This window comes from Eucalyptus grandis, chromosome 3 (genome assembly GCF_016545825.1).
Source record: "Eucalyptus grandis isolate ANBG69807.140 chromosome 3, ASM1654582v1, whole genome shotgun sequence".
NCBI classification, from domain to species: Eukaryota; Viridiplantae; Streptophyta; class Magnoliopsida; order Myrtales; family Myrtaceae; genus Eucalyptus; species Eucalyptus grandis.
This window is the reverse complement of record NC_052614.1, coordinates 22,511,365-22,534,951: the sequence shown is the minus strand read 5'-3', so window position 1 is coordinate 22,534,951 and position 23,587 is coordinate 22,511,365. Positions and strand designations below refer to the sequence as shown.

Here is a 23,587-nt window from a genome sequence, read left to right as displayed (position 1 = left end):
AGAATAATTCTCACGACATTGATATTTTCCATTTCAGTTGGCATATAAAACCAGAGCATTTTATTTTTTCCAAATCTCCAAAGCTTTTTCTAATTTTCAAATATCTGGAAATGAGGAAGCCCAATTGTTCTCCAAAAATCAAAAGCTATTTTTTATTATCAAAAAATCTGGAAAGAAGGGATCCCACTAAACATGTTCTGTTAAATAAACTGAAACTTTTTCCAGTGTTACCAGTCATAATCTGACAGTGTTAGGGTCAAAAAATGCTTATAAGCCCCCAATCCAAACTCCGCAAAACAGGGTCACATTAAACAGAAATAACGGCTTTATATGTAAAGCAGAATATATGCCCCAGATGATACCGACCCGAAAACTGATCACAAAGTGTTCAACTCTCGGCAATAAATAATAAATTATAAAAGTTACAGCAAAAGAAGTCTAACTAAATACTGTGCTTAAATCACCAAACGCCAGCAAAATATTCTACTCCCTACTAAATCTATACATCAACCAAGCCTCCTCCACTCTATCACCCACCAGCATATGTAAATGCCCACCAAACCCCCAAACAACCTTTGACCGAGGTTAAAAAATCAAACACCAAATGCAGAATGTAATTCGTGTAGCTGACCCCACTCGGTGGGATGAGGCTTGTCATCAGTGTAATTGCTGCTGCTGCTACTACAAAGAAAGAACTTTCCCCAAGTCTTACATCCTACCTAGAAAATGGTGCCGAAATATGAAGTGTCAAGTGTGAAAATTTCAAAACCAAATAAGGAGAAATATACGCCTAATTTGGTTTACTACAAACAATTCTTTGTCCAATTCTTTGGATACGGAAAGCATTTTCCACAGGAGCTCTTTCTCCAGCTCTTATTCAGTTTCACTTTGTCTATGAGAAACAAAAATTTATTAATGATGTGACAATCTATACAGGACAGAGTTGTAAAAGATACTCCTTTTACTTAACGCCGTTACCAAGCAAAATAAAATTGAAAAAAGGAATCTAACAAAAGGGGTATTGAGGAGGAACCAATACTAAGCAAAACCAACAACCAAAGGGGTATAAAATAATTTTCAGATGTTAAAAATATATATATGGGACGCGAAAAACTAGCAGCAAGGACTAGGATCTAGGAATAGTGATCAGCTTCACTGCACATCTAATCTATTTAAGGTCAAGAATGATGAAGATATTGCCAACTCAATATGAGGAATAAGGAATAGCAAAAATTGCACATCAGAATCTTGTGTGACATTCAAGGTCACCCCTGCACAAGATAAAGCTCAATAACAACAAGAAAAAATTGTTCAAGTTTTCAATGACTCAATCATGGGGGTTTACTTTGAACCTTATTATAGATAACCGCAATAGAGATGAGGCTGTTCAATAAGCACATTTAGTAGCAATGATATTGATACCAATAATATAACAATACAGAGTTGAAATTGGGTGTTTCTACGAGAAAGTTGGTCCTACCATTATCTAGGTGCTATGATGTAAGTAGTGTATTAAAAAGCTTTAGGATTAGATGGGACTCTACAATGAAGGGGCACTTAAATGAGATATAGTGAAATGCAAGAGACTAAACTACTACCTTCACAAAAAGGGCCTAATCTAATACCTTCACAAAAAGGGCCTAATCTAAATATCTCAGTCTCTTTAACAATGGGATGCTATATAGAAACTGGCATATATTAGGATCTTTACAGCAGACTCCAATTAGAAGGCCTGTTGTTCACAAAGATTTTCATTTAGAACGTGAAAAGATATGAATGGTGATATTTTCATCAACTAGCAACCAGGGAGCATCCAAACAGTTCCTGTCCCAACAAACATGCTTCATCTACATACCCGACATGATTTTTCGTCCCTATAAGAGGAAGAACCAAAGGAGAGTATTTCTAACTCCTGGTCCAACAAACCATTAAAGCAGAACCAGACAAGATATGGCTATCTGGACATTATCAAACTAATACACCAACTAACAGCAACTTCACCCAATCTGGAGATGAATTGCACATCACCTGGACATTAGTTAAGACAAGGGGTAGAGCAGATAATTACAGCTAGCTAACGAAACTTTAATAAACGCATAAATCTCCAACTGTCAACATAGAATTTGCATGGTACCGATTAAATAGTGTCCACCTCTAAGGTAACACCTAAACTTCCTGGAAGAAAAAGAGTACATACCGGAACTCCGTTTCATCTACTCCATGGTCAAGGTGAAGAAAACGAACATGATCAATTGCACCTTCCTCATTCCCATCACTGACACACTCCTTCATTGCATTTAAATGAGCTAACTGAATGCTCTTCTGCATCAAACCCATAATCTTAACATCTTCCTCCTCCAACAACAAACCCGCCCGAGTCTTCCCATGCCTATGCACCATCAATGCTAAGCCAGATTCATCAACCACCCAACCTTGCAGTTGCCTCTGTATGTTCAAACACAACGCATCGAAAATTTCTGCATATTCTGGAACTATGGCCCCCAAACACGATAACTCCTCTTCATCAATTGAGGACGTGCCAGCACTCACGCTGCCTTCTGCGCCACCATTATCGACACCCTCACTTTCCATAACATCCGCCTTCAACCTCCTTACGCCTAACTCCAACAACACTCCCAAGACCCTACCACAATCATTCAATCTCCTATCTACGTCCCCGAGATCCTCATTTCTGCTCTCGCTCCACGTGCCATCACCACCACCCTCACTCCCCCCAGCACCTCGGCCGTCCACGTCCATCCGGATCTTCGCCGCGACCCCGTCGCTGAGGCTCTGCACGTACAACAGGAACTCGACGCGCAGCCGCAGGGCCTCGGGGTCGAAGCTCCACGCGGTCAGCGGCCTCTCGAGCCGCAGGAGCTCGAGCGCGCACAGGTAGGCGAGGAGCGAAGGGTTCGGGCACGACTGCGACCACAGCACGTGCTCCACCCGCCCGGCGCGGCTCACGATCGTCTGCAGGACGTCGAGCGCGAGGTCCGGGTCCTTGGCCCGCAGCGTCAGGAGGATCGCCCGGAGCGGCTCGAACTGGGCGAGGTGGAGGTGGTTCGCGGCCACGCGCAGGAGGAGCCCCGTCTCCTTGTCCACCTTCTCCATCGGGAAGGACCGGAAAAAGGAAGGGGAGGTGAATCCGGCGCGATGCTCAATCGACGGTCCGGCGATCCGCGGCGGCCAGGAAGGCCGGAGGCGGAGCGAGCATGGCGATCGACGGCGAGAGAAGAGAAGCGTTCGATTCGCGGGGGGAGAGAAAGCGAGCGAGAAAGTGAGAGAAAATATCGGGGAGCCCGGGGGGTCGAAATTTTCTCGAGAATCCTGGAGGCGAGAAAAGGATTTCGGAGTGGATTCGGAGGTGATGATGATGATCCCCCTCCCCGACAAAATTCCGGTACTCGGAGAAACTGCAATGTGTAGTGCGCTGGTTTGTTTTTTTCTGTTTTTTTATTTTTATTTTTTATAACTTCTACAGCTCTCTATATATCCGTTGTTCTCTTATTATTAAAATTTAATTTATAAAATCAAGTTATTTTTTTTATGCCCCAAATCAACCGGACCCGCCAGGCTTACGCCGGGTAAAACACGACCCATAGAGTGCATGGTACATCTTGGACCAAGCGTTAATACATGAGAGAAGTTAGTACAAGACCCTACCATTGTGGTTGCCCTACATTTAAAACGTGTTGACAACACGGAGATTCGAATTCATTCCCTCATGCAGTAAGGTAGTAAAGTTCAATAAACTGCGCTGCTCACTAGTGGCTAAATCAAGTTATTTTTGTCCTACAAATTTTCATTAAAATCCAACCAAATCTAGTAATGTGAACAATCACGTAGACATGGACGTGGCCACAGAAAGTTGAAAATACATATTGAATTCGATCATTATTGAATACTCAAGCTTGCTCAAAATTTTATTTTTTGTCAACTGACCTTTTTGTTTAGTGGCCACAACAAGCTCAAGAGGCCGGCAGCTCTAGTAAAGAGCTTTGTAGTTGCCTTAAGCTTGAGTGATCGCATGGTCTTTATTAGAGCTCACCAATGCTCAAATGGATGTCGCAAACTTGAGCAGTAGCAAGCTATGTTTTAGAGTTGGGATGACAAATTTGCAGATAAATGAAATTCAATGGATTTGTAACATATGGATCGACACACGTAGAGAGAAGACAGTTTATTATTTTTATGTCCCAACCAACATAGGCATTGGCGCATTCGCCAAATTTTATCCATATCATATTTCAATGTCTTTTGATATTCAGGTTGATTGAATTTGGCTTGACCTGCTATTAGAAAGATTTTAAGGAAATATCTTAAGGTAGATTTAGCTTGATTTGGTATTGTAATTCGATATATTGCTGTGATGCCTTATGTATTGCCTTAACATCATCCAAATCTTAAATATATTGAAATGTCTGGAACGGGCCAAGCCTAGTGTAATATAAACCTTATAAAATATAATCTAATGTCGGAACGTTTTAATAAAATTATAAATTACTTTTCATTAAAATAAATACGAAAACATATTAAATCGTATCCATTCGACGTTAATCCGGATCATCCAGATCGGGCCCAAAAAAGGCCCGTGGGCCTCAGCCCCTTCCCAGGAAAATAGTGAAGGCCTTATATAATTGGAGTGGGTAGGCCCAAAATACTCTTTAAGTTGGAAGTCATTTTTCGTCCTCTTCCCTCCTAAAAATTAGGAATTTTAAGAATTGGATAGGCCCACATCATCTCCGTTTTTTTTTTTTTGGTGAATTATACAAAGATCATAATTTTGTGAGTGTAATCTCTTATCATTATATTAAATTAACGATTTTATCACATGATAAATATACCAAGACACCAAAGTATATTTATTAAATCAAATTATAATATGCCAATCGATAACTATGATGCATTGAAAAGAAATGCATCCAATAATATTCTATAAATTACTTGCTATCACGTTTCTCATTATCCATCTAATTCAGAAAATATATTTTTCATATTTTGTAATCAAATAATTATATATTAGGTTGGAAATTTTATTTTATATTTTTCAAATATATAAATGTATATAAGGTGTTTAATTGACTTTACTTTTCTTTATCAACCAAAATCTTTCAACACATACCCTTTTACTTTATCGACTCAAAATACTTGTAACTTTCATAACACACAATTATTAACAAAAAAAAATACTTTTAGGTTATACTTAAATTTAGGCAAACAAGCAGGACTTTTTATTTATCATCAGCCCCTCGATGTCTTTTTTCTAAATTCCTCCCTACATATTATCTAGGAAAAATACCTAAAAAAAAACCTTATCACATTGGTACTACTTTGGTTCTAAATATTTTAATTTAACCAATTTAATTATAAATTGCATTTGTATTGGTTGATTCCATTTGACATATTTTAATTGGAAATTATGATGATCTTATGTAGCATGCGCAACGCTAATGTTCAAATAATTTTAATAATACTTTAATATTTTTTTGTAGTTTTTCAAATTTTCCTTCTTTTTTAGTGTTGTTTACCTCTTCTTTTTTTTATATGGCTAGCAAAGGCTACCGATTGACCCTCGCCGGCAGTGGGCAAAGGCATCACGGCCCTCACTAGCTCTAGGCAAGAGAAAGGTCGCAACATACTCATAATCAAATCGCTCCAAGGCACATGAGAGAAAGACGGAGAAGAAGAAAAAGAGGAAGCGTTTGATTTGATAAAGATAAAATTCTATTTAGGAGAATGGGATCAAACAAGAGGCAAAGCTACCCATCTCGTTGGCTTGCGAAACCTCCCTTTTATTTTTGGTCTTCCTTTATTCTCCTCGTTCACCCCCTTCTTTTCGGCCTTCATGTGTTTTGTATCCTCCACCTTGTCACGTTGTGACCCTCCATTGGCTTCTCTACTTGTGGTGGCTTTGCTCCTTCTCATCTGCATTGGCAAGCTAACTCTCTGGTGTGGCTCGCATCGTCGGAATCAACCTTGATTTGCCCAAGAAAATGTTCTCCTTTCTTGATCAGCTTGCAGTCGTAGTGCTTTAGCTGGATCTTGCCTTCCTTGCCTCTTCGGGTGGTCGTTTGCTTGATCGACACTTCAAGTTGCTCTCCTTCGGTGAGAGCATCCCGACCCTTGCCAACGGCCCTTGCTAAACCTCATACCCAAAAGTTTAAAAAAAAATAAAATGTAAAGAACATAAAAAAATTATAATAAAAAAAATATTATTTAAAAATATCAATTTATAAGCTTCATTTCACTGTCGTGTTTGGACACCATGATAATAGTGAAGTCAATATTAGTCATGATAAAAACGAATTAACCATGGTTAGTAAATTTTAGACTAGAAGCCCGATATTTTTTCTCTCTCAAATCCAAACCGATAGCTCCACAAGTAATGGAGATCGGCTCCATCTAAAAAGCGATACTCTCCCAGACTTACTTAGTGATAAATAAAAGAGATAAATGTCATGCAGGGAATGCTCTTGACTCTCCTCGCGTTAGTATTTGTGGGATATCACAAATAGAATAATGACCAACGTATAAATGTATATATGTATGCATGACCCCTCAAATCACCAACATACATATTCTTCTTATTTAATGGTGGCATTGGGCAAAAATGTTATAGTACTCTTTTTGAATTGGATTTTTGAATTGGATTCGTGAGATGACCCCTATACATAAGCATAACCCATCAAAATCATCACCGTAGATTTTTTTTCCTCATCATATGGTCAAGATGCAATCGCCTTATCTATCATATACCCCACTGAGCATAAGAATTTTTAGAGCAGAGTGAACATTCTCCACCATGCCCTTGAGAATATTCTAGAGCACCCCAAAAACTTTAGACCCTACAAAATTCAAAGTTATTTTGATTGGTCTAGTCACCTCTTCAATCCTATTTTCCTTAAAAGACTTTTGGCTCGTGACTCCTTCTTGTAGGCCCTATTTGGTTGGGCATTTGGAAAGCCCTTTGGGACTCTAAAGTCCCTTGACCAAATACAAAGGTGTTTGGTTCGTTTTTTCGGACGTCTTTGGTTAGATGCAATTGCATCTCAAAGTAGTTCTAAATCAATAACATAAATAATGCCTTGAGAATTGGATGCACATCGGAATGATGCAAAGGCTGCACAGAAAACAACAAGCGAAAGTGTTGGCTTTGAGGAACGTCAATCGTGTCTCTCTCCTGAAAAATTTCGAAGCTGCTCAAACTTCACATCATTTTGATTCCCATTTGAACGACTTTAACCAAGTAAGGACCTTTCTTTTACAAAGCTTGTATTCGTATTCGCGGTCAATAATTTCTTTTACATTGTCAAAGAATTGGTTATTTACTTCAATTATTTCACGTGCTTGTTATATTGAACACATCATTTCCTGTTTTTTAAACCAAGTGCTAGTGACGTTACGATAATGTATAAATGGGCTTATAAATTTTCACATGTGTAGATTTGGGCGTGGTCGAGGTCATTGAAAGCGGGACGATAATGAATTGACCCTCCACTTGAAAATGAAAGCATCGTCCCAAGCACATCGAAGAGATAAAAAATCCGATCTAAATTTGCTGGGAAAAGGAAAAACTTCCATATATCATTTTCAGTAAGTTCGATTACAACCTTTATTTTTACATAATTACCAACACATATTAGGCGACTCTCAAATTTGGATCATCTATTTTATAATAGACCCGATAAATGTATTGACAATCCCTAGCAACACCCATAAGATGGATGGCTCCGATTGGATTTTTTAGACCTGTTGAATGGGCTTGGATAAAATTTCAAAGCCCGTGTGTTTATCTAAAACAATGTAAAACTATGTTTTGTTAAAAATTCAATCATAATATTTATAATTTATAAATGTTAATAGGATATAATAAGACCAAATTTCTACTCAACATTATAATGAAGTTGTCGGAAATCACTTTATAGTAGGGTTTGCTTAAAAAATTTACTTAATTAAATTGACTTTTACATTTTCATTTAATTGAAATCTTATGGCGCGCACACTTTTACTTCTTCTTTTTTTCTTCTTAAATTCAAAACATCTCTAACCTTTCACTACTTACAATTATCGACTCATAAATATTGACTCATAAATATGCATATTATCATTGTTTTGACTCTTAAGATTTAAATTTGGACAAACCAGCCGAAATTTTTTTTAGTTAACTCATGTCCGGGTTTACGGTGTACTCAGCATTAACCGTGGTGAAAATGGATTAACCGTGGTTAATGCATTTTAGGCGGGAAACCGAAATGATTTTACCTCCATTCTCTCGAACGCGAACCGCCGTGCTCAGAAGTAATCTTCATCGCCTCTCTCCCTCCTCCGTGTCGCGGCGGTGTTTTCGCTCCGGCCATCCTGCTCCGGCGAGAGTCGCCATGCCTCGACCACGCCGGGTTCCGGCCGCCGGCGCCGGGGGAACGGAGGCCGACGGTCGCGAGGGGGAGACGACGCCGTCGATCCTGGACGACGCCCGCGACGGAGAAGTAGTAGGCCCGGAGGTCCTCCGGGAGCTGCGGGAGCGGTGGGAGCTCGCCTCCGTTCTCAACTTCTTAAGCGTAGGCCGTCTCGCGCTCCGATCGCTCTCGTTGATTTTTCACGTTTCGCTTTGATCGCTACCGGTTCCGGAACGAGGACCGGAAACGGAATGCTTTTGAAGTTCGCCGTCGATTCGACGATGATCGTTTGCGTTGCCTGCAGGTTTTTGAGCCGGTAATCGGGAATGAGTTCAAGTTGTCCGCCGAGGAGATCGAAGGAGGTCTGATCAGGCCGAACTCTTCCATCGCGCAGCTCCACATCAAGCTCTTGAAGGTTCTTACACTGTCATGAACCTGCGCTTACGTTGGTAGCTTCTACGATTATTCAGCTTGTCGTCTCGGCTAGGAAATGGTTTTGTCTGTACTCAGTCTGTTGCCTCCAGTTACTTTGTTACATTTATCAACACATGCTTGGGATTTCCTATCTGGATGGTCCGATATTTCCTCAGAAATGATCGCTGCTTTAGAGGAGAAACTGGAATTTTTTACTTTCGGGGGTCAAACTAGACATGAAAAGCCTAACTTTTAAGAGGGAAACAATTTTCAAAACGAGCTTAAGGTTAATATTTGGTGGGAATCTTGGATGCTGGCATCCGCTTGAAAAGAAGTTTTACAGGCTAACTAAAAAAAATCTAGTAACTTCTGCAGGAAAATTTGACCTGCATTTTCTGCAAATATGCGCAACGAATTTGCTTTCTCTGGACTCTTGTTATTCAGATAAAAGTCTGTTGAATATTTAACTCGCACCTGTGAATGTCGTTCTTTAAGCTAATCTAGATTATTTTGGTGCTGGCTGGAACTTCTTTTGGAGGTATGGTCTACTCACAGTTTTCCCAAGAGCAGGTTATAGTCGTGATTGTCATGAGAATGTCAGCAAGAGCTTGTTATCTAGTTTGCCCAGAAGATTCGTCAATACTGTGGCTTATTTGATGTCAATGTAATCTGAATAAATGCATGGCATTTTTTTTTTTTTTTCATTTTAATGAGTAGAATAAAGCAACTAGCTTGCCTTGTCTATATCTTAACTTGCCAACTATCTCTTTCATCCTTCTATGGGTTGGACTCTATTCAGTATTTGGTGCTAGTTTATTAGCATAACATTCACTCTAAGCAGGGAATTCGGCCTATTAGCAAAGCATTGGATGGTTCTGATGCATGGGTGACTGTACTCTGTAAGAAACTGGACCCATGGTGGCAGTGGGTAAGTCAATTTTTAATTCTTTAGTTCTCTGCATCTGGTTCTCCCATGTAGTACCTGAATGAGTAGATGACCACGAGAGACTGGCCAAATTTCAGGTTGCTGAGGGGAATATCCCATTAACGCTGGCTAATGGGTAATTTTCCACGGGCCATCTATTTGATTGCTTTAATTTCCCTTGAAACTCAAACATATAGGCTTAAGTGGCCTTATGTGCTTGTATCAGGAAGGAAATATCTCAGTACAAAGACCTTGATCCGGTTGGTCGATTACTTTTACTGAAAGCTCTATGTGAACTCCGAGCCATTGTAATGTTTTTTCTCTCCCTTTCGCTCCGTATACATCTGATGATCTTGGTATGCTTTTGTATGGAAATTTTATTGAAATATCTAAAGCTTTTTGCTCTGTGACTCTGAATTTTAAACACTTGATATCAAATAGATTTTCTGAACCTAACAAAATTTGTACTTTGTAGATGAGTTTTCTGAGTGTCTTCTTCTCTATCAGCTTTACTAACTCATTACTGAACTTTAATGTCATGCAGCAAGATGATGCAGTGTCTTACATAAACAACGCCCTTAAGGATGGAACTCACATATCTTGTTTTCGCAAAGAAAAGCTTGCTAGTCATGGAAATGGAACTTCTTACTGGTACTGCTAACTAAGAGTGTTCTTTGGACCTAATTATGTGTGGTTTGACAAATGGTGATGTTTCCTCTGATGGTCACGTAGGTATGATGGAAATGCAACTGGTGGGTACAGGCTATATAAGGCTGTATGTATTCCCAAGTTGAAGGGTACCAACAGGGATGAGCGCTGTGTACCTCTACCATCCAGAATGTTTCGGTGGGAAACACTTGCCACTAATCTTGATGAGTTTTCTGAAGTTGTGGTAAGGAAGTGATAGTAGTTTCTGGATTTTCTAGTTTTTGGGGAGTTTAAGCTTCTACGAATCACCCATTTCATGCTAACAATGACAGGAAGCACTTGCATCAAGCAAAGGTGTAGCTGAAGTTGCCGTCAGTAGAATCATACAATCTGATATAATACCTGTCCTACAGAAAATAAAGAAGGCAAGTGTTACTAAGGTCTTCATGTAAATGCAGCCCTGTTTTTGTTACCATGACTATTTATGTTGGAAAGAACTCGATCTCCAAGTTTCATGTTTACTTTATCTCCCCTGTCTACATTTACTTTTTCTCATCATATAAACCTGAATCAGTTAGCTTTGAAACAGAGCAAAGAAAGAGCTCTCAAGCGGGAAGAAAAACAAAAGATGCTCCTAGATAATTTTAAGAGTTCCTATGCAGTTGCTCGTCCTCGATCCTGCCGGAATCGTCGGCCTATAAGTTACACATTCGGTATGATGGATTTTCAATTACAACCTGTTAACTTGCTATTGTTTGGGCAGAACTTTTGGTGTCATTTGGCTTTTGAAGTTTAAACCAACTTTCTCCATGTGCAGAGGAGTATGATCGGGCCATTAATGAGGCTATACAAGTCACACAGTAAGATCTTGTTCTCTGAATTGCTTTTGATACTTTATGGAATACAACTTACTCTCTCCTTCTAAAGTCAGGTGTCGCCAGGGAATCTCTAGATTTGAGTTTTTTACTGGCTTAGCAGCTGAACATCATAGTTTCTGTAGATCTTGGTACCATTAGTATCTTTCCCTTACGATCATGTTGTGTCACCGCTAAGTAGTGCTCTTAACAAGTGTAGACTGTAGGGGCTTGGGGCCTGGATATTCTAAAGCCAGTATGTTAGTTTTTTGAAGTATAAATGCAAAAGACCATTCTGGGCATGACATATCTGCTTTTTGCATAGTCTGCATTGAATGTCTCAGAACCTTTAAGCTTTCGACAAGAAAAGCAGTGAGAACAATGATAGAGGCTATGCCAGTCAAGGAATGATACGGCAAGAAATGCTCTATCATGTTGCTGCACTAAAAAAAAGTTGTATTTCTGCCAGATCGTTGGTTGCTAAAACTGCTATAGGAGTTGGAAGTGAGCTACTTTTTGAAAAGTGGAACCATAGGGCAGTCTACTCTTATTTTCTGATAAAGCATGTTTTTTTCTCATTTGCATGCGTTATGCATTTCATTCATACAAAGCTGATGTGCATTCTCAGTCTCATAGAGCTGATGCCAAATAAGAAAATGCAGAGATTCTCGCACCAGCTATTTACATAATCTGTTGTTCAGTAGGTCGACTGCTGAAGATCAAAGGAAACAGTACAAGCATTGTGAGCTTAGTAAAGAGGATGATAGCCACAATGAGGAGACACATTCACACGAAGGGATTGATAGAATCAATATCTATGATGTTTCTGAGACTCAGATTAACAGGCTTGAAGGAGCTAGAAATGACAACACGGATGAGGAATATGATGGAAAAAACATTGATGATGATAGCAGTAGGTCAAAAAACTCGGATGAGGACTGCCTTGGTAGCACAATCGATTCTCCTTCTAATATTAATCATCCAAAGAGGCAAATTCATGTTTCTCATAGAGTGGCTGGATCGCGCTGGAGCAAAAGGTTAGCTGGAGCTGCTGCTCATGCAGTTGAGGAAATGGGGACGTTGCACATGAAGAAGTTGCTGAGTCAAAGACCCACTAGAAACTCTGCTCTAGACTTGGCTATTATACCCGATTCAGATGATGAAAACCCATTAGGGAACGCCAGCAGCAAGATCATTTTGGACTCTGCTGTGGTTAGTGACAGCGAGGATGACACTTCCGACGTGTAACAATTAGGCGAGTCAGGTTACGTGCAAGGCCCATTAATTTCCTTGAATTTTGCGATCTAGCAAGAAAATTGTCTCATTGTACATGGATGACAGGATGCGCCTTTTTGCACATATTATCTCCAGGCAGAGGAGGTCAGTTTTTGCAGAATTTTCTGTGGATGCTTTCTACTACGATTGAGAAAGTTCCCTCAACCCTGACCACCCTCTTACCAGGACATGACAATGATTTAGGACATCTTTTCTTAATTCTGCAAAAGGAAAGTAACTGTTCATGATATTACTGCTGATGGAGTCAGGAGTGGTTTTTTGCCTATTGTAATAGTGTTTGCATAATTTAGTTCGTTGCGTGCTGCCATGTGGCTTTGGGGGGGAAATTCCGAGAAAAGATTGGGCTCTTGCTTGGTAATCGATATATGCAATCTCACATTGAATTCCAACCGTCCTTTTCAAACAACAAACATTCAAATGAGTGATGGTAGGATACCCTATCTTCTCTCTTTTATCCTCTTATGTAAACCATAATGTGATGCATTGGATGTTGGATAGCTGCAGAACTTCCAAGCAGCGATGTAAAATAGGCTGCTTTTGCAGCAAGTTGTTTTTCTTGCCCTTCAGGTAAGCTGCCTCCTTCGAAGCTCGCCTTAGTGCAAATGAAAATTATTCAAGTTCAGCCTATATGCCATTCAAATTCATCATAATTTATGTAGTTCATGGTTTCTATTTTGATATCAAGCTGCAGTTGAGTGGGAGCTTATTAATACTTGAATTTTGTTGAGCCCTAATAAGGCATCTAGGATCTAAATGAGCTCGTGATTCCTAGTCCTGGGTGTTAAGCCGCTCTCTTTGGTGGAATATATCAAGAACTATAAAGTTGACCTCGAACTCAGCTACCTAGCCTTCATTTGTGGAGCTCAAATATTTTTTACCCTTTTTCGGAATACCCACAACAGATTGCTTACTCTAATCAAAATCATATTACCAGTTGCCTATTGTTCGTGTAATTACGTGTCCGCAAATGAGCGCTTTGGGAAAAATTGAAAGGCTAAAATTTCCATGAGGAAGGTAGGAATCCTCCTTTATGCTTGAAAGTTGTCCTATGAATATCGGCTCATGTCTACGGGGCCTCTTTGATTGAAATCACCTTTCCTTAATCTCTTTTATTGAGGATATTAGATTAAATGGATTAAACTAATTAATTTTATGGGACATCACCTTCGCTCCAGTCAGGATGGCCGAGTGGTCTAAGGCGCCAGACTCAAGTTCTGGTCCTCGAAAGAGGGCGTGGGTTCAAATCCCACTTCTGACAAATTTTCTGCCACAACGTTTTACTTCTTGCGTTTTTTAGTAATTTGAGCCTGACGCAATGCAACGTCTTTCTCCTCTGGCCGAGAAGATTATCAATGTCATTTACTGATATCATGACTTCCTTAAATGCATGTGTGACCACCATTGAATTGGTCGTTCCTTTTTCTCTTTTAGATGAAAATCGTCGGGCAAGATTTTTACACATCTTGTTCAGAGCTATAATTAATTTATCTTTATTGACACAGTGAAAGAAGGTTTCTTCAATTTACAAATTATCAAAACTAGGCATTGCGCAAATCACCCACTTTCCCCTATCTTATTAGGTTTGGTAAAATTCTTGGAACCCATGTCATGAGTTTGAGGTTAGTGGGAAAGTATCAAAAAAGTTGTTTATGATTGAATTATAAAAATTCAATCATAAACATTTCAATAAGACCAATTTAATCCTTAATTTTTCACATTGGTACTAATTCAATTTCAACTTTTGCCTAACACAATACAATAGATTTAGAATTTTTTTTTTTATACTTTTCTTGAAGGTTGACATCAAGACACGACACAAGTAGCACCACAAAATTAGTTGACTTGAGCTTAAAAATAACCTTGCTTATGTGAGAAAATACTTACTTTGCATTCTAAGTTTAACTTTTGTTAAGTTGTATATTATAGGCCATGCGCAAGGTGTCATCTCATAACAGGACGATAGATCACTTTATACATCGAATTAGCTAACTTTGTTTCATCCCAGTCATATCTTCACAGGTAAAAGATACTTAGATTCGAAGTGTGTCCATTTAAGACACGCCAAGATGCCACTACACCGTGACCTTGCCGTATGCAACTTAGTAATGTTGGGTTTTATGTTAGACGTCGCATCCTACGTTATGATAGTCCTCTGAATGCTCAAGTCCAACCTGAGAAATTTTTCATATACCTCAAAATAATAAGAGATCTTCGACTGTCATTCCATTTAAACTCGTTTATGACATATTATACTTTCGTCCTACCTGTTACCGATACCATTCCACTCAATCTCGACTCGTCACTCTGCCCCAAGGTCGATCGAGTCTTGAGTATAATTCAGGACCGGGCTTGACTACAATGTACTTTCAATAAGCAGCAACTACACTTCACATGAGGGTTTCTGTTAAATTGACTCCGTGGGTTAGAGTTAGTCATGGTATCTTCCTGACGGCCTTTAACATGACTTCCTGATCAAAATTCTATGCTTCCACAGCACAACCTTTTCCCATTAGAAAAGAGGGAGTTTTCTTTTAGGCCTTAGCCATAGAAAAAGAGGCACATCAAATGCACAATGTTACAAAGCCAGGGCAACCGCCTCTTGGGTTCCTTTTCCGCTCCAGACCAACCAGTTTTCACAAGATGCACAGAGAAAACTCCTTAATCTGAGCAGCTTTAGTGTAGAACACCTGCGGGACACACCTCAGGCCATATCCTTGAAAAAGGGGTGTTTTAGGGCTTCTTGAGCGGTGAGCCGTTCTGATGGATTGTACTTCAATAAACCTCGCAACAAATCGGTGAGAGAAGATCTTGAGGAGTCCGCATTTTGAGCTACAAGGTTCTGCCACAGTACAATAAATGAAATTAGCAAAACCATGCAAAATTTCCATCAGTGGAAGTCAATGAATCAATTTCCACAACTCCAAGGAGAATGGACAAAAGCAAACCTGTAAAGAATCGAGTTTTTTCACAGCTCTAATACTCTCCCTTGAAACTGCGCCTTCAGGCCAATTTAAACGTGATCCTCGTCTAAAATACATTTCAGCTCCCCTACTGCCAACATAAATAAAAGGAATTTTAATTTAAATACAGGATAAACATTAAGAAACATCTCTAGGACCATACAATCCTGTTACATGAAATGCGCCAAACCCAAAGCAAGCCACTCCTGAAACTCGTTACACAAACTCATTCTTAGCAGGGGAAAATTTGACATTTAAAGACACGTCTACCAAGGAACAATTGAACCAGATAAAACTACAAGGATTACAGGTTATAAGGAACTTACTTGGCTCCTCTAATCATATGCTCCGGTAGAGGTCCCAACACCCTCTCCATCATTGCCAAATGCTCAAGATTTTCATGGGTTTGAAATAAAGCTTCCCCCTGAGAACACAGGTCCAATTTAAAGGACTCCCTCCACCAGATTTGATATCTGAGCTACAATTGGAACAACAAGACTAACCGTGCATAGTTCAATAAGTATGCATCCAACACTCCATAAATCACAAGGATAACTCCATCCTAAACCTGTAAAAGACACCCAAAAGAAAAAAAGGAAAGGAATAGAAGTGAGTCTTAAAATGTTGACAAACCGTAATGGCAGCTGAAACAGTCAATTTTATTTGATAACCACAAACATACAAGCAGAATCCTGACCCGCAAATACAACTAAGCACCAACTGCTCAGGCATGAAAAAGACCTCATCGATTCACTACTTTAAACACACACCAAACAAAAACTCAGAGTTGAAATGTGAACCTAACCAATAACTCCACAAACTCAAAGAAACATCAACAATCATTGTACTGATTAAACTGACCTAATACTAATCAAATAGGCTTTGGGCTGCACAGTGGCGAATGTCATGTAGAGAGAACTATGTCCATCCTATAGCCAGTTCTTACACTATGTAAGTCAAGCTAATCTTAACTTCCTTTCCACTTTATATCAGTTTTATAGAGCTTCCCATCACAATTCAAGGTGACAACTTTCCAGATGCTAGCATACAGGTACTTGGAAAAAGTCCAAGGCCATATATAATAAGAATGGAAAAATTAGTAACCCCCCTAGATCACTCAATCGAATCCGTTCTCCCAATCATATAACTCCATCATCCATTCAATCAGGCAACACACGACAGATAAAAAAAAATCAATAAATTGAATATCTAATATGATTGGGAAAAGAAAGACAACTTGCAATTCACTAATGAACCACAGCATTATATCCCTCAAACTGGTGACATCCCAAACACCAACATCGAGGACACTCACGACCAGAGCTCTTAAACAGAACCCAATAGTCACAGTATTGTAAATTTCCTCTGTTACAACAATCACTACTACATTATAACCTTCCATTAAGAAATCAACAGGAACGAGTTTAAGAGTTTCTATACCAACATCAAATATTTTTAGATAACGGATTTAAGAGTTTCTAGACCAACATCAAATGAAAATCTTTATTGAAACAGAACACAAACCATCAAAAGTAATCAAGTACAGCAGGGGAAGCACAATTTTATGTGCTAATGTTCAAAAGGTTTCAATGTGTGGATGGCCAGTTACCTAGGATAACCTCCGGTGCTCGGTAATGCCTTGTAGAAACGATGGAGCTATGATTTTGATTATCATACGCAGTACTACCAAAATCAATCACCTTAATGGCACTAGACTTGGGCAAGCACCGATACTGCATTGCACCTGAGGTCGTCCTCTGTATGATCCAACAATTTTAATAAAACAGAATTATCCTAATTAAGACACAATTTCCAATTTGTAAGAGATCGTGTACCTTAAAGTCAGGAATATTAATGGATTCAGAAGATTCAAGAAGGATATTTTCAGGCTTCAAGTCAGTGTGAATTAAGCGCAAATCGTGCATATCTGCTCAAAGCAATAAAGCACAGACGCTACGTCACATATAGCAGCAGTTAGAAAGCATAAACCTGGGAAGCAACCAGGTGAAGCAAGAGGCTTTTGGAGGAATATTTATGAGAACAATACTGGAATGAGAAACTAAAACAAAAGCCAAGAATAATCCACAGACATGCTACAGATTCCAAAAGCTGACGTCCAAATTCTCGAACAAGATCCACAGGAAATGGATGATATCTATTTCTCTTTAGAATATCATATAAGCTTGGTCCAAGCTTCTCAAACACCTGATAACACCATTCAAATGCATCCAACAAAAGGGTTTCTGTTTAGTTTCCAATTGAATGAATATGGTTATTGATAAACTACTAGCACATGAGAATGGCAGGTTCAACCAGATGCCCAAGCTTGATATCAGCACATGGACACAAATATCACCAACTTCAGTTATGATTGTGATTAAACATAAGAATGAGAACACAGTCTGGATGTTAAAAAGAGCGTTTCAAGAGAGATTTCATGAGGAAAGAACAAAATTAGCTATAAAAACAACAGAAGTTAGTCAGATCACTCACTATGCATATGTGATCGCGGTAATCAAACCAATTCCGAATTTGAACACAGCTGTCCAGAGCAATGAAGATGCACATAATTAGACCATGTTATCTGATCCAGCAATTCAAGAAGCCAAAACCACATAAATAATACCGAGAGCTGCCCCTATCATTCTTGGCAATGAGTTGAAGTATATCCACTTCAATCATTGCTGCATCGCGATACTTCCTTATACTTCGGACAACCTTAACAGCCACATATTCTCGTGTTTGGCGATCCCAACATTCCAAGACACGCCCAAATGTGCCTACAGCACTAGCACAATGTTGAATGATGCAAGCAGAATCTCAATAACAAATATCTTGAGGACAGCAGGAGCTCTCGACAGGCTAACCTTCACCCATCTTGCTGAGTATTTTATCTGTTGCACATTAAAATTGCATGTGAAATTAGGACTAACCCACTAAGAGACAATGCCACCAAATACAAGATTCAGTAAAAGTACACCAGATGTCTGTAGGATAAAATAAAATTCGAGACATAATTTCAAAAGGTTGCTCGAATCACAGATAGATTTATAGTCATGATACAACATATTCATCGAATCTAAGAAGGCCCATGACAAATATATCAAATTCCTTTCAAGGGCACCCGATTTTTTCATGTAAAGAAGAAGAGCAATCCCAAAAAATACAAAATCCAGAACTTAGGCAAATTGACTTCATAAGTAGATATTACAGCACAAATCACAAAACCAACAAAGTAAGGGCCTTGGAAGACAACAGACCAGACACGGAGACCTCATTTCACAATACCCAAAAGGGCCAAAAACATTAAGTTGAACTAGCGTCGTGGAACCAAGCAAAACAGGAGCTTCTGAGGCTGGACCCATTCGACTCACATAACCATCCAATACATAATCATCCAGCAAACACAAGTGGTTTTGCCAAGACAACGAAAAAGACTAAGATGACAGAACGATGAAAGACGCAGATAACAACCACTTCGCGAGCGTAACCAGGACATACCCACCAAAAAAAAAAAAAAAACATGCTTTGTTGAACGAGCGACGTGCAGAGGAACAAAACTCGTTCTCCAATCAAAGCTCCAAAATGATAGGAAGCAGACATAAAACCAGAGGAATGAATCACGGTCACGGCAAAACGGCAAGCGCAACACGACAGACATCGGATCACGGAAAACGTACATCTCGGAGTGAGGTTCTCGCCGAGGCTGTACACGTAATGCCCCTCGCGGTCGTCGTCCCTCTTCGGAGGCGACGGGTGCCGCTCCGCCAGATGATTACCCGCCAAACCAGACTGGTCCCTCGCCTACAAAAAAAAAAAAAAATTCCCATCAAAACCTCGAGAAAAACCCAGTCCCCCGATTCAGAAACCCTAGCTCTCCCCCCCAAGCAAAACCGCACGCCAAACCCCCCGACGGACCTCCGACACCGCCGGCGGGACGTCCCAGGTGAGCCGAGGCCGTTTCTCACGCGCTCCTTCTCCATGGATTTATACACACCACCGCCGATCTTCCCCCACCGCGACCGCGACGGCGCGTGTCCGAGGATCGCCGGCCGGCGCTCGCGTATCTGCAACGCGAATCGATAGGGATTGGGGGAAAAGGCGCGCGCTCGCTCGCGAACGGGACGATGAAATTAGGGTTTTCTGGCCGGTCCGCTTCTGAGGAAGACGAAGGTGCTGACGCGAGCGAGGGATATGCCGGTGATGGTGGTGACTGCCTTAGAAAGGATTATATATATATGTTTTAGCAAGTACACAATTTTTATCTTAAACTGAATTTAACACAATGATAAGTTCATTTTAAAAGCCAATTTTTTTGATATCCCTTAAAAATAATTATATATTTACTAAAATTTTCCATAAGTTTTTCCCACTATTTCTTGAAACTCAAATGACATTTGAAGAGTTTTATAAAGTTTAGCCATAATTTATCTACAATAACTAAGATGGTATTATTTATTTCCAAATTTCGAAGGAAAAGTCGTAAAGCAAAAGTGAGAAAAAATTAGAAATTTTGGGTGAAATGGGTTCACACACTTTGCCTATATATCTTGAGTGTAATGCGAGGATGCAAATTCTTCTATAATGATTAGATCAACAAATTGTGAAAACAGAACAGATTGGTATGTTACTCGTGTATCAATGTAGTTGCTTGATTTGATTGGCAATTTGCGCTTAAAATTTCTTTAACTCATGTGGTGGAAATTCATTGCATGTGGATTTTCGAAATATGAGATCTAGTTGAGTTTGAATTGCTTATTTTTTTTCAATACAAAAATTGTTAAAAAAGTCCTAAGGCAATTATATCGGTGTTAGTTTAATCCTAAACCTTTTAACATAAAATTAATTAAATCATTTATGCTAATTTTGATTAGAAGACTTATGGGGAGAAGTGTTAAAAAAGTTCCAAACCTTTGTATTTGTACAAATTTAATACTAAACATTTTGCATTTGTATCAATTTAATCCTAAACATTTTTATGTTATGTCAATTCAATCATTTCCAATCAATTTTGGCCGAATTTTGCTAACTAGATGATAGTCGGTTAACATGAACAACTTTTAATAATATTTTAATTTTTTTTTCCTTCTCTTCTCCTTTCTTCAATTGGTTGCTAGCGACTGGCCAGATTGCTAGTGGCCATGAGGGCGGCCTTGCGTTCAGCTAGCGAGGTCAAGCTTCATTGGCCATGAGCAAGGCTTGACCCTCGTCACCCAGGTCTCGAGGGTAGCCTCGCGCCCAAATTTGACGAGCTTGAGCCTCGCCGGCCATGGGCGAGTCATTGCCCATGCCTCAAGGGCGACCTTGCGTTTGGTCGATGAGGCTTGACTTCGCTAGATCTAGCGAGGGTGAGTCTCACCAATCCCGCTTGAGGTGGCCCTCATGGTCACTAGCGAGAGGTTGACCTCGCGGTCGGAGAAAGGAGAAGGAAAAATAAAAATATTATTAAAAGTTGTCCACGTCAACGCTGATCAATCTACGTTAGTCAATTGGTGTTCAGTCAACAAAATCTAGCTAAAATTAGTTAAAAAGGACTGTATTGGCACAACTTAAAAAATTTTATAGCTAAATTTGCACAAAAAAGGGTTTATGATTAAATTATCGCAAATGCAAAAAATTTAGGACTTTTTTAACACTTCTTTTCTTATGTAACATAATCAGCACTAACGTGAACATTTTAATTTTTTTTTCAAATTTTTTTTCCTTCCCTTTTTCCTTCCTCCAATCAATTATTAGACCTAGGTGACTACCTAGAGGCAATGGCCGACCGACGAGGTCATGCCTTGACCATGGCTGCGTAGCCTCTAGCGAGGACTCGAGCCTCACTAGCGATCGGTGAGGCCAACCTCACCGAGCCTTGCCTCTAGTCGGTCGTCGGACATCAGCAACCAATGGGAGGAAGAAGGAAAAAAAAAAAACCAATGAAATAAAAAATATACATATAAAATTTGAAAAATCATAAGATATTACTAAAAATATATTCACATCAGTGTCTAGTCATGTTAGCAAATTGATTGGCAATCGAAATATTCAATCAATATTAGTCAAAAAATTAACTATGATTAAGTACTATTAAAAGATTGACTATAAATCAAAATATTTATGATTAAATTAGTACTATTAAAAGATTTATGAAGGCTCCCAATCTATCACCAAACAAGTCACCAACCATCATCAGCCCCTTTACCTCCAATGACGAGATGAGATGATTGTTGGAGGTGATGAGGCACAATATGTTTGAATGGTAGGTGCTCAAGTGGTGTGGAGGAAAAAGGCTTGCACGCAAAATAAAAATAAAAGAATAAAAAGAATGTAATCTCAAAACTGAAATCCAAATCGAATGAAATTTTCAATGAGTTATATTCCATTCAATTTGGGTCGAACACTCATTCTACCGTTTGGTTTAGTTCAAATCTCCTGAAAACTCAATCCGAATCAAACCATTGACATCCTTAATCAACACATTATAGGTTTTAAAATCACAACACTTGAAATTGAGCCAATTTATACAAGGCAATAATAATGTAAATATCATAACTTTTGTATAGCATTATTTTGAGTATCATAACTTTTTCATTACTCACTTAGACATCGACTGTCTTACTCGATCTCATCGGTGCTAACATAAACAAATTTTCAATATTTTTTTGTTTTTATTTTTAAAATTTTAAATTTTCATTTTTCATTTCTATTTTTTCTCCTTCCTTGGGTAAGGACAACATAACCTTCACCTAGGGTAAGGATAATACGTGCGTTTGGAAAGGCTTTTGAGGAAAGTCTTTGGACAAATGCAAAAGTCATTAAATTAAAGATGTTTTCCAAAATGCAAATTATGTTTGATAAATTATATTGTAAAAATCCATTGTGAAATATTTTGAATAAAATGGTGTTTGGAAAAATTATATTTGCCAAAGTTTTTGTTATTCATTAAATAAATAAAAAAGTTCCTCAACCAAGAACAAGCAGTTGCCCGCAAGGAGCAGGCAATCCGACCCTTTGTCGGCAATCCGACAAAGGCCCTTCGATATAGATAGGCGGTCCGACAAGCGTCACGGCAATCAAATTTGGTCATTACAACCCTTGCCGAAGGGTCACAGGACCCAAATTGCGCGACCATGATGGAGGTCGTGGTGCGTTGGGCGATCCTCATTGCGTCGCGGCGACCAAATTTGAGATTGCACCTTCGCGACCCATTTAATTGCAAATCTAGTAGTTGCGTGAGCCTCCAGCAAGGGTTCATGTGACCTTCGCGTGAAGGTCGTAGTGTGGTGGGCGAGACAGTTGTCGACGACCGCATTTGGTCGCAACCTTCACTGTGATCACATCTAGTCACAACCAGATCTACAACCAGATGGGTCGTGCGACCCCAGCGACCTCCGCATTGAGGTCTCGGTGCAAAAGGTGCAACAGTCACCGACAATCGCATCTGGTCATCAAAACTAGATGGGTCGCAACCTTCGCGACATCATGACCAAATTTATGACTAGATGGTCGCGCGGCCTCGGCCACCACATCTGGTCGCGACCAAATCTACGACTAGATGGGTCGGGCGGCTCCAGTGACCTCCGCGTGAAGATAGCAATGCAGCGGGTGCGACGGTTACCGTCAAGTTGGCGATTGCGATCGCTCATGGAGAAGAGGAAGATAAATAGTGAGGGCAACATTGAAAAATTGAAAAATCAGCAAAGATAATTTGGGAAGAAATTTTTTTATACACTCTCAGCCAGCATGCCAAGAATGCTAAAAGCCCAAGGCAGCTCCCAAGATACCTTAGGCTTTCAGCCTTTGGAAGGCCAACAAGTTTCAAAAATGTTCCCAAACACCCCATATTTGCTCAAACGGGCCTTGGATACCCAAATATACTTGGGAAAGCTAGTCCCAAAAGTAGCCAATGTAGCCTCACCACCTGTAGGTGAGGACGCAAAGGCCCTCGTTGAATTTGGGCAGCCATCATAGCCTCATCCAATCTAGGCAAAGTAGGGGTCATTAACCGAACCGAACTGAAAAATTCAATTTTTTCGATTCGATTTTCATTCAGTTCGATTTTCATTAAAAATCGAAAATTTTCGGTTCGGTTCGATTTTTCTCGAT

At 39.6% G+C, this 23,587-nt stretch overlaps 3 protein-coding genes and 1 non-coding gene across 5 annotated transcripts in view; 2 read left to right on the top strand and 2 right to left on the bottom strand.

Moving 5' to 3' along the window:
- Window positions 1-3,404, bottom strand: part of LOC104436936 — a 40,363-nt gene extending 36,959 nt beyond the window's left edge. The window contains 1 exon segment of the mRNA XM_010049787.3: window positions 2,198-3,404. Coding sequence (XP_010048089.2) covers window positions 2,198-3,114 — 917 coding nt within the window. The 5' untranslated portion in view covers window positions 3,115-3,404.
- A 4,884-nt stretch (window positions 3,405-8,288) lies between these two features.
- Window positions 8,289-12,821, top strand: LOC104436938 (DDT domain-containing protein DDR4). 2 transcript variants are annotated; one of them, XM_010049790.3, is made up of 11 exons: window positions 8,289-8,561; window positions 8,704-8,814; window positions 9,655-9,741; window positions 9,837-9,874; window positions 9,965-10,046; window positions 10,283-10,389; window positions 10,471-10,630; window positions 10,719-10,811; window positions 10,976-11,099; window positions 11,204-11,246; window positions 11,945-12,821. In XM_010049790.3, exons 1-11 carry the CDS (start codon window positions 8,382-8,384, stop codon window positions 12,486-12,488), a joined length of 1,569 nt encoding a protein of 522 aa, XP_010048092.2. In that variant the 5' UTR covers window positions 8,289-8,381; the 3' UTR covers window positions 12,489-12,821. The 2 variants fall into 2 exon arrangements, with proteins under 2 accessions (XP_010048092.2, XP_010048091.2); XM_010049789.3 differs by having other exon boundaries at window positions 11,942-12,821.
- Window positions 12,822-13,710: 889 nt separating this feature from the next.
- TRNAL-CAA lies at window positions 13,711-13,794 on the top strand. The gene has a single exon. It is a non-coding gene; the product is annotated as a tRNA-Leu (tRNA).
- Window positions 13,795-14,730: 936 nt separating this feature from the next.
- On the bottom strand, window positions 14,731-19,717 carry LOC104436939 (serine/threonine-protein kinase AFC3). The gene is made up of 12 exons (XM_010049791.3): window positions 19,415-19,717; window positions 19,177-19,300; window positions 18,364-18,390; window positions 18,123-18,276; window positions 17,990-18,038; window positions 17,587-17,701; window positions 17,332-17,423; window positions 17,106-17,253; window positions 16,000-16,064; window positions 15,823-15,920; window positions 15,482-15,587; window positions 14,731-15,375 (listed from the first exon to the last, which is right to left on the bottom strand). The coding sequence occupies exons 3-12, from the start codon at window positions 18,371-18,373 to the stop codon at window positions 15,238-15,240; spliced, it is 975 nt and encodes a 324-aa protein (XP_010048093.2). The 5' UTR covers window positions 18,374-18,390; window positions 19,177-19,300; window positions 19,415-19,717; the 3' UTR covers window positions 14,731-15,237.
- Window positions 19,718-23,587: the final 3,870 nt, after the last annotated feature.

Excerpts from the sequence above, each read along its gene's own strand:
- LOC104436938 (XM_010049789.3), top strand. The coding sequence starts at position 8,382 with ATGCCTCGACCACGCCGGGTTCCGGCCGCCGGCGCCGGGGGAACGGAG. Across the intron at positions 9,742-9,836 it reads TGGACCCATGGTGGCAGTGG|GTTGCTGAGGGGAATATCCC; the intron begins GTAAGTCAATTT and ends GCCAAATTTCAG. Across the intron at positions 11,100-11,203 it reads GCCTATAAGTTACACATTCG|AGGAGTATGATCGGGCCATT; the intron begins GTATGATGGATT and ends CTCCATGTGCAG.
- LOC104436939 (XM_010049791.3), bottom strand. Across the intron at positions 16,065-17,105 it reads AGCACCGGAGGTTATCCTAG|GTTTAGGATGGAGTTATCCT; the intron begins GTAACTGGCCAT and ends TGTCTTTTACAG. Across the intron at positions 15,921-15,999 it reads TACTTATTGAACTATGCACG|GGGGAAGCTTTATTTCAAAC; the intron begins GTTAGTCTTGTT and ends CTGTGTTCTCAG.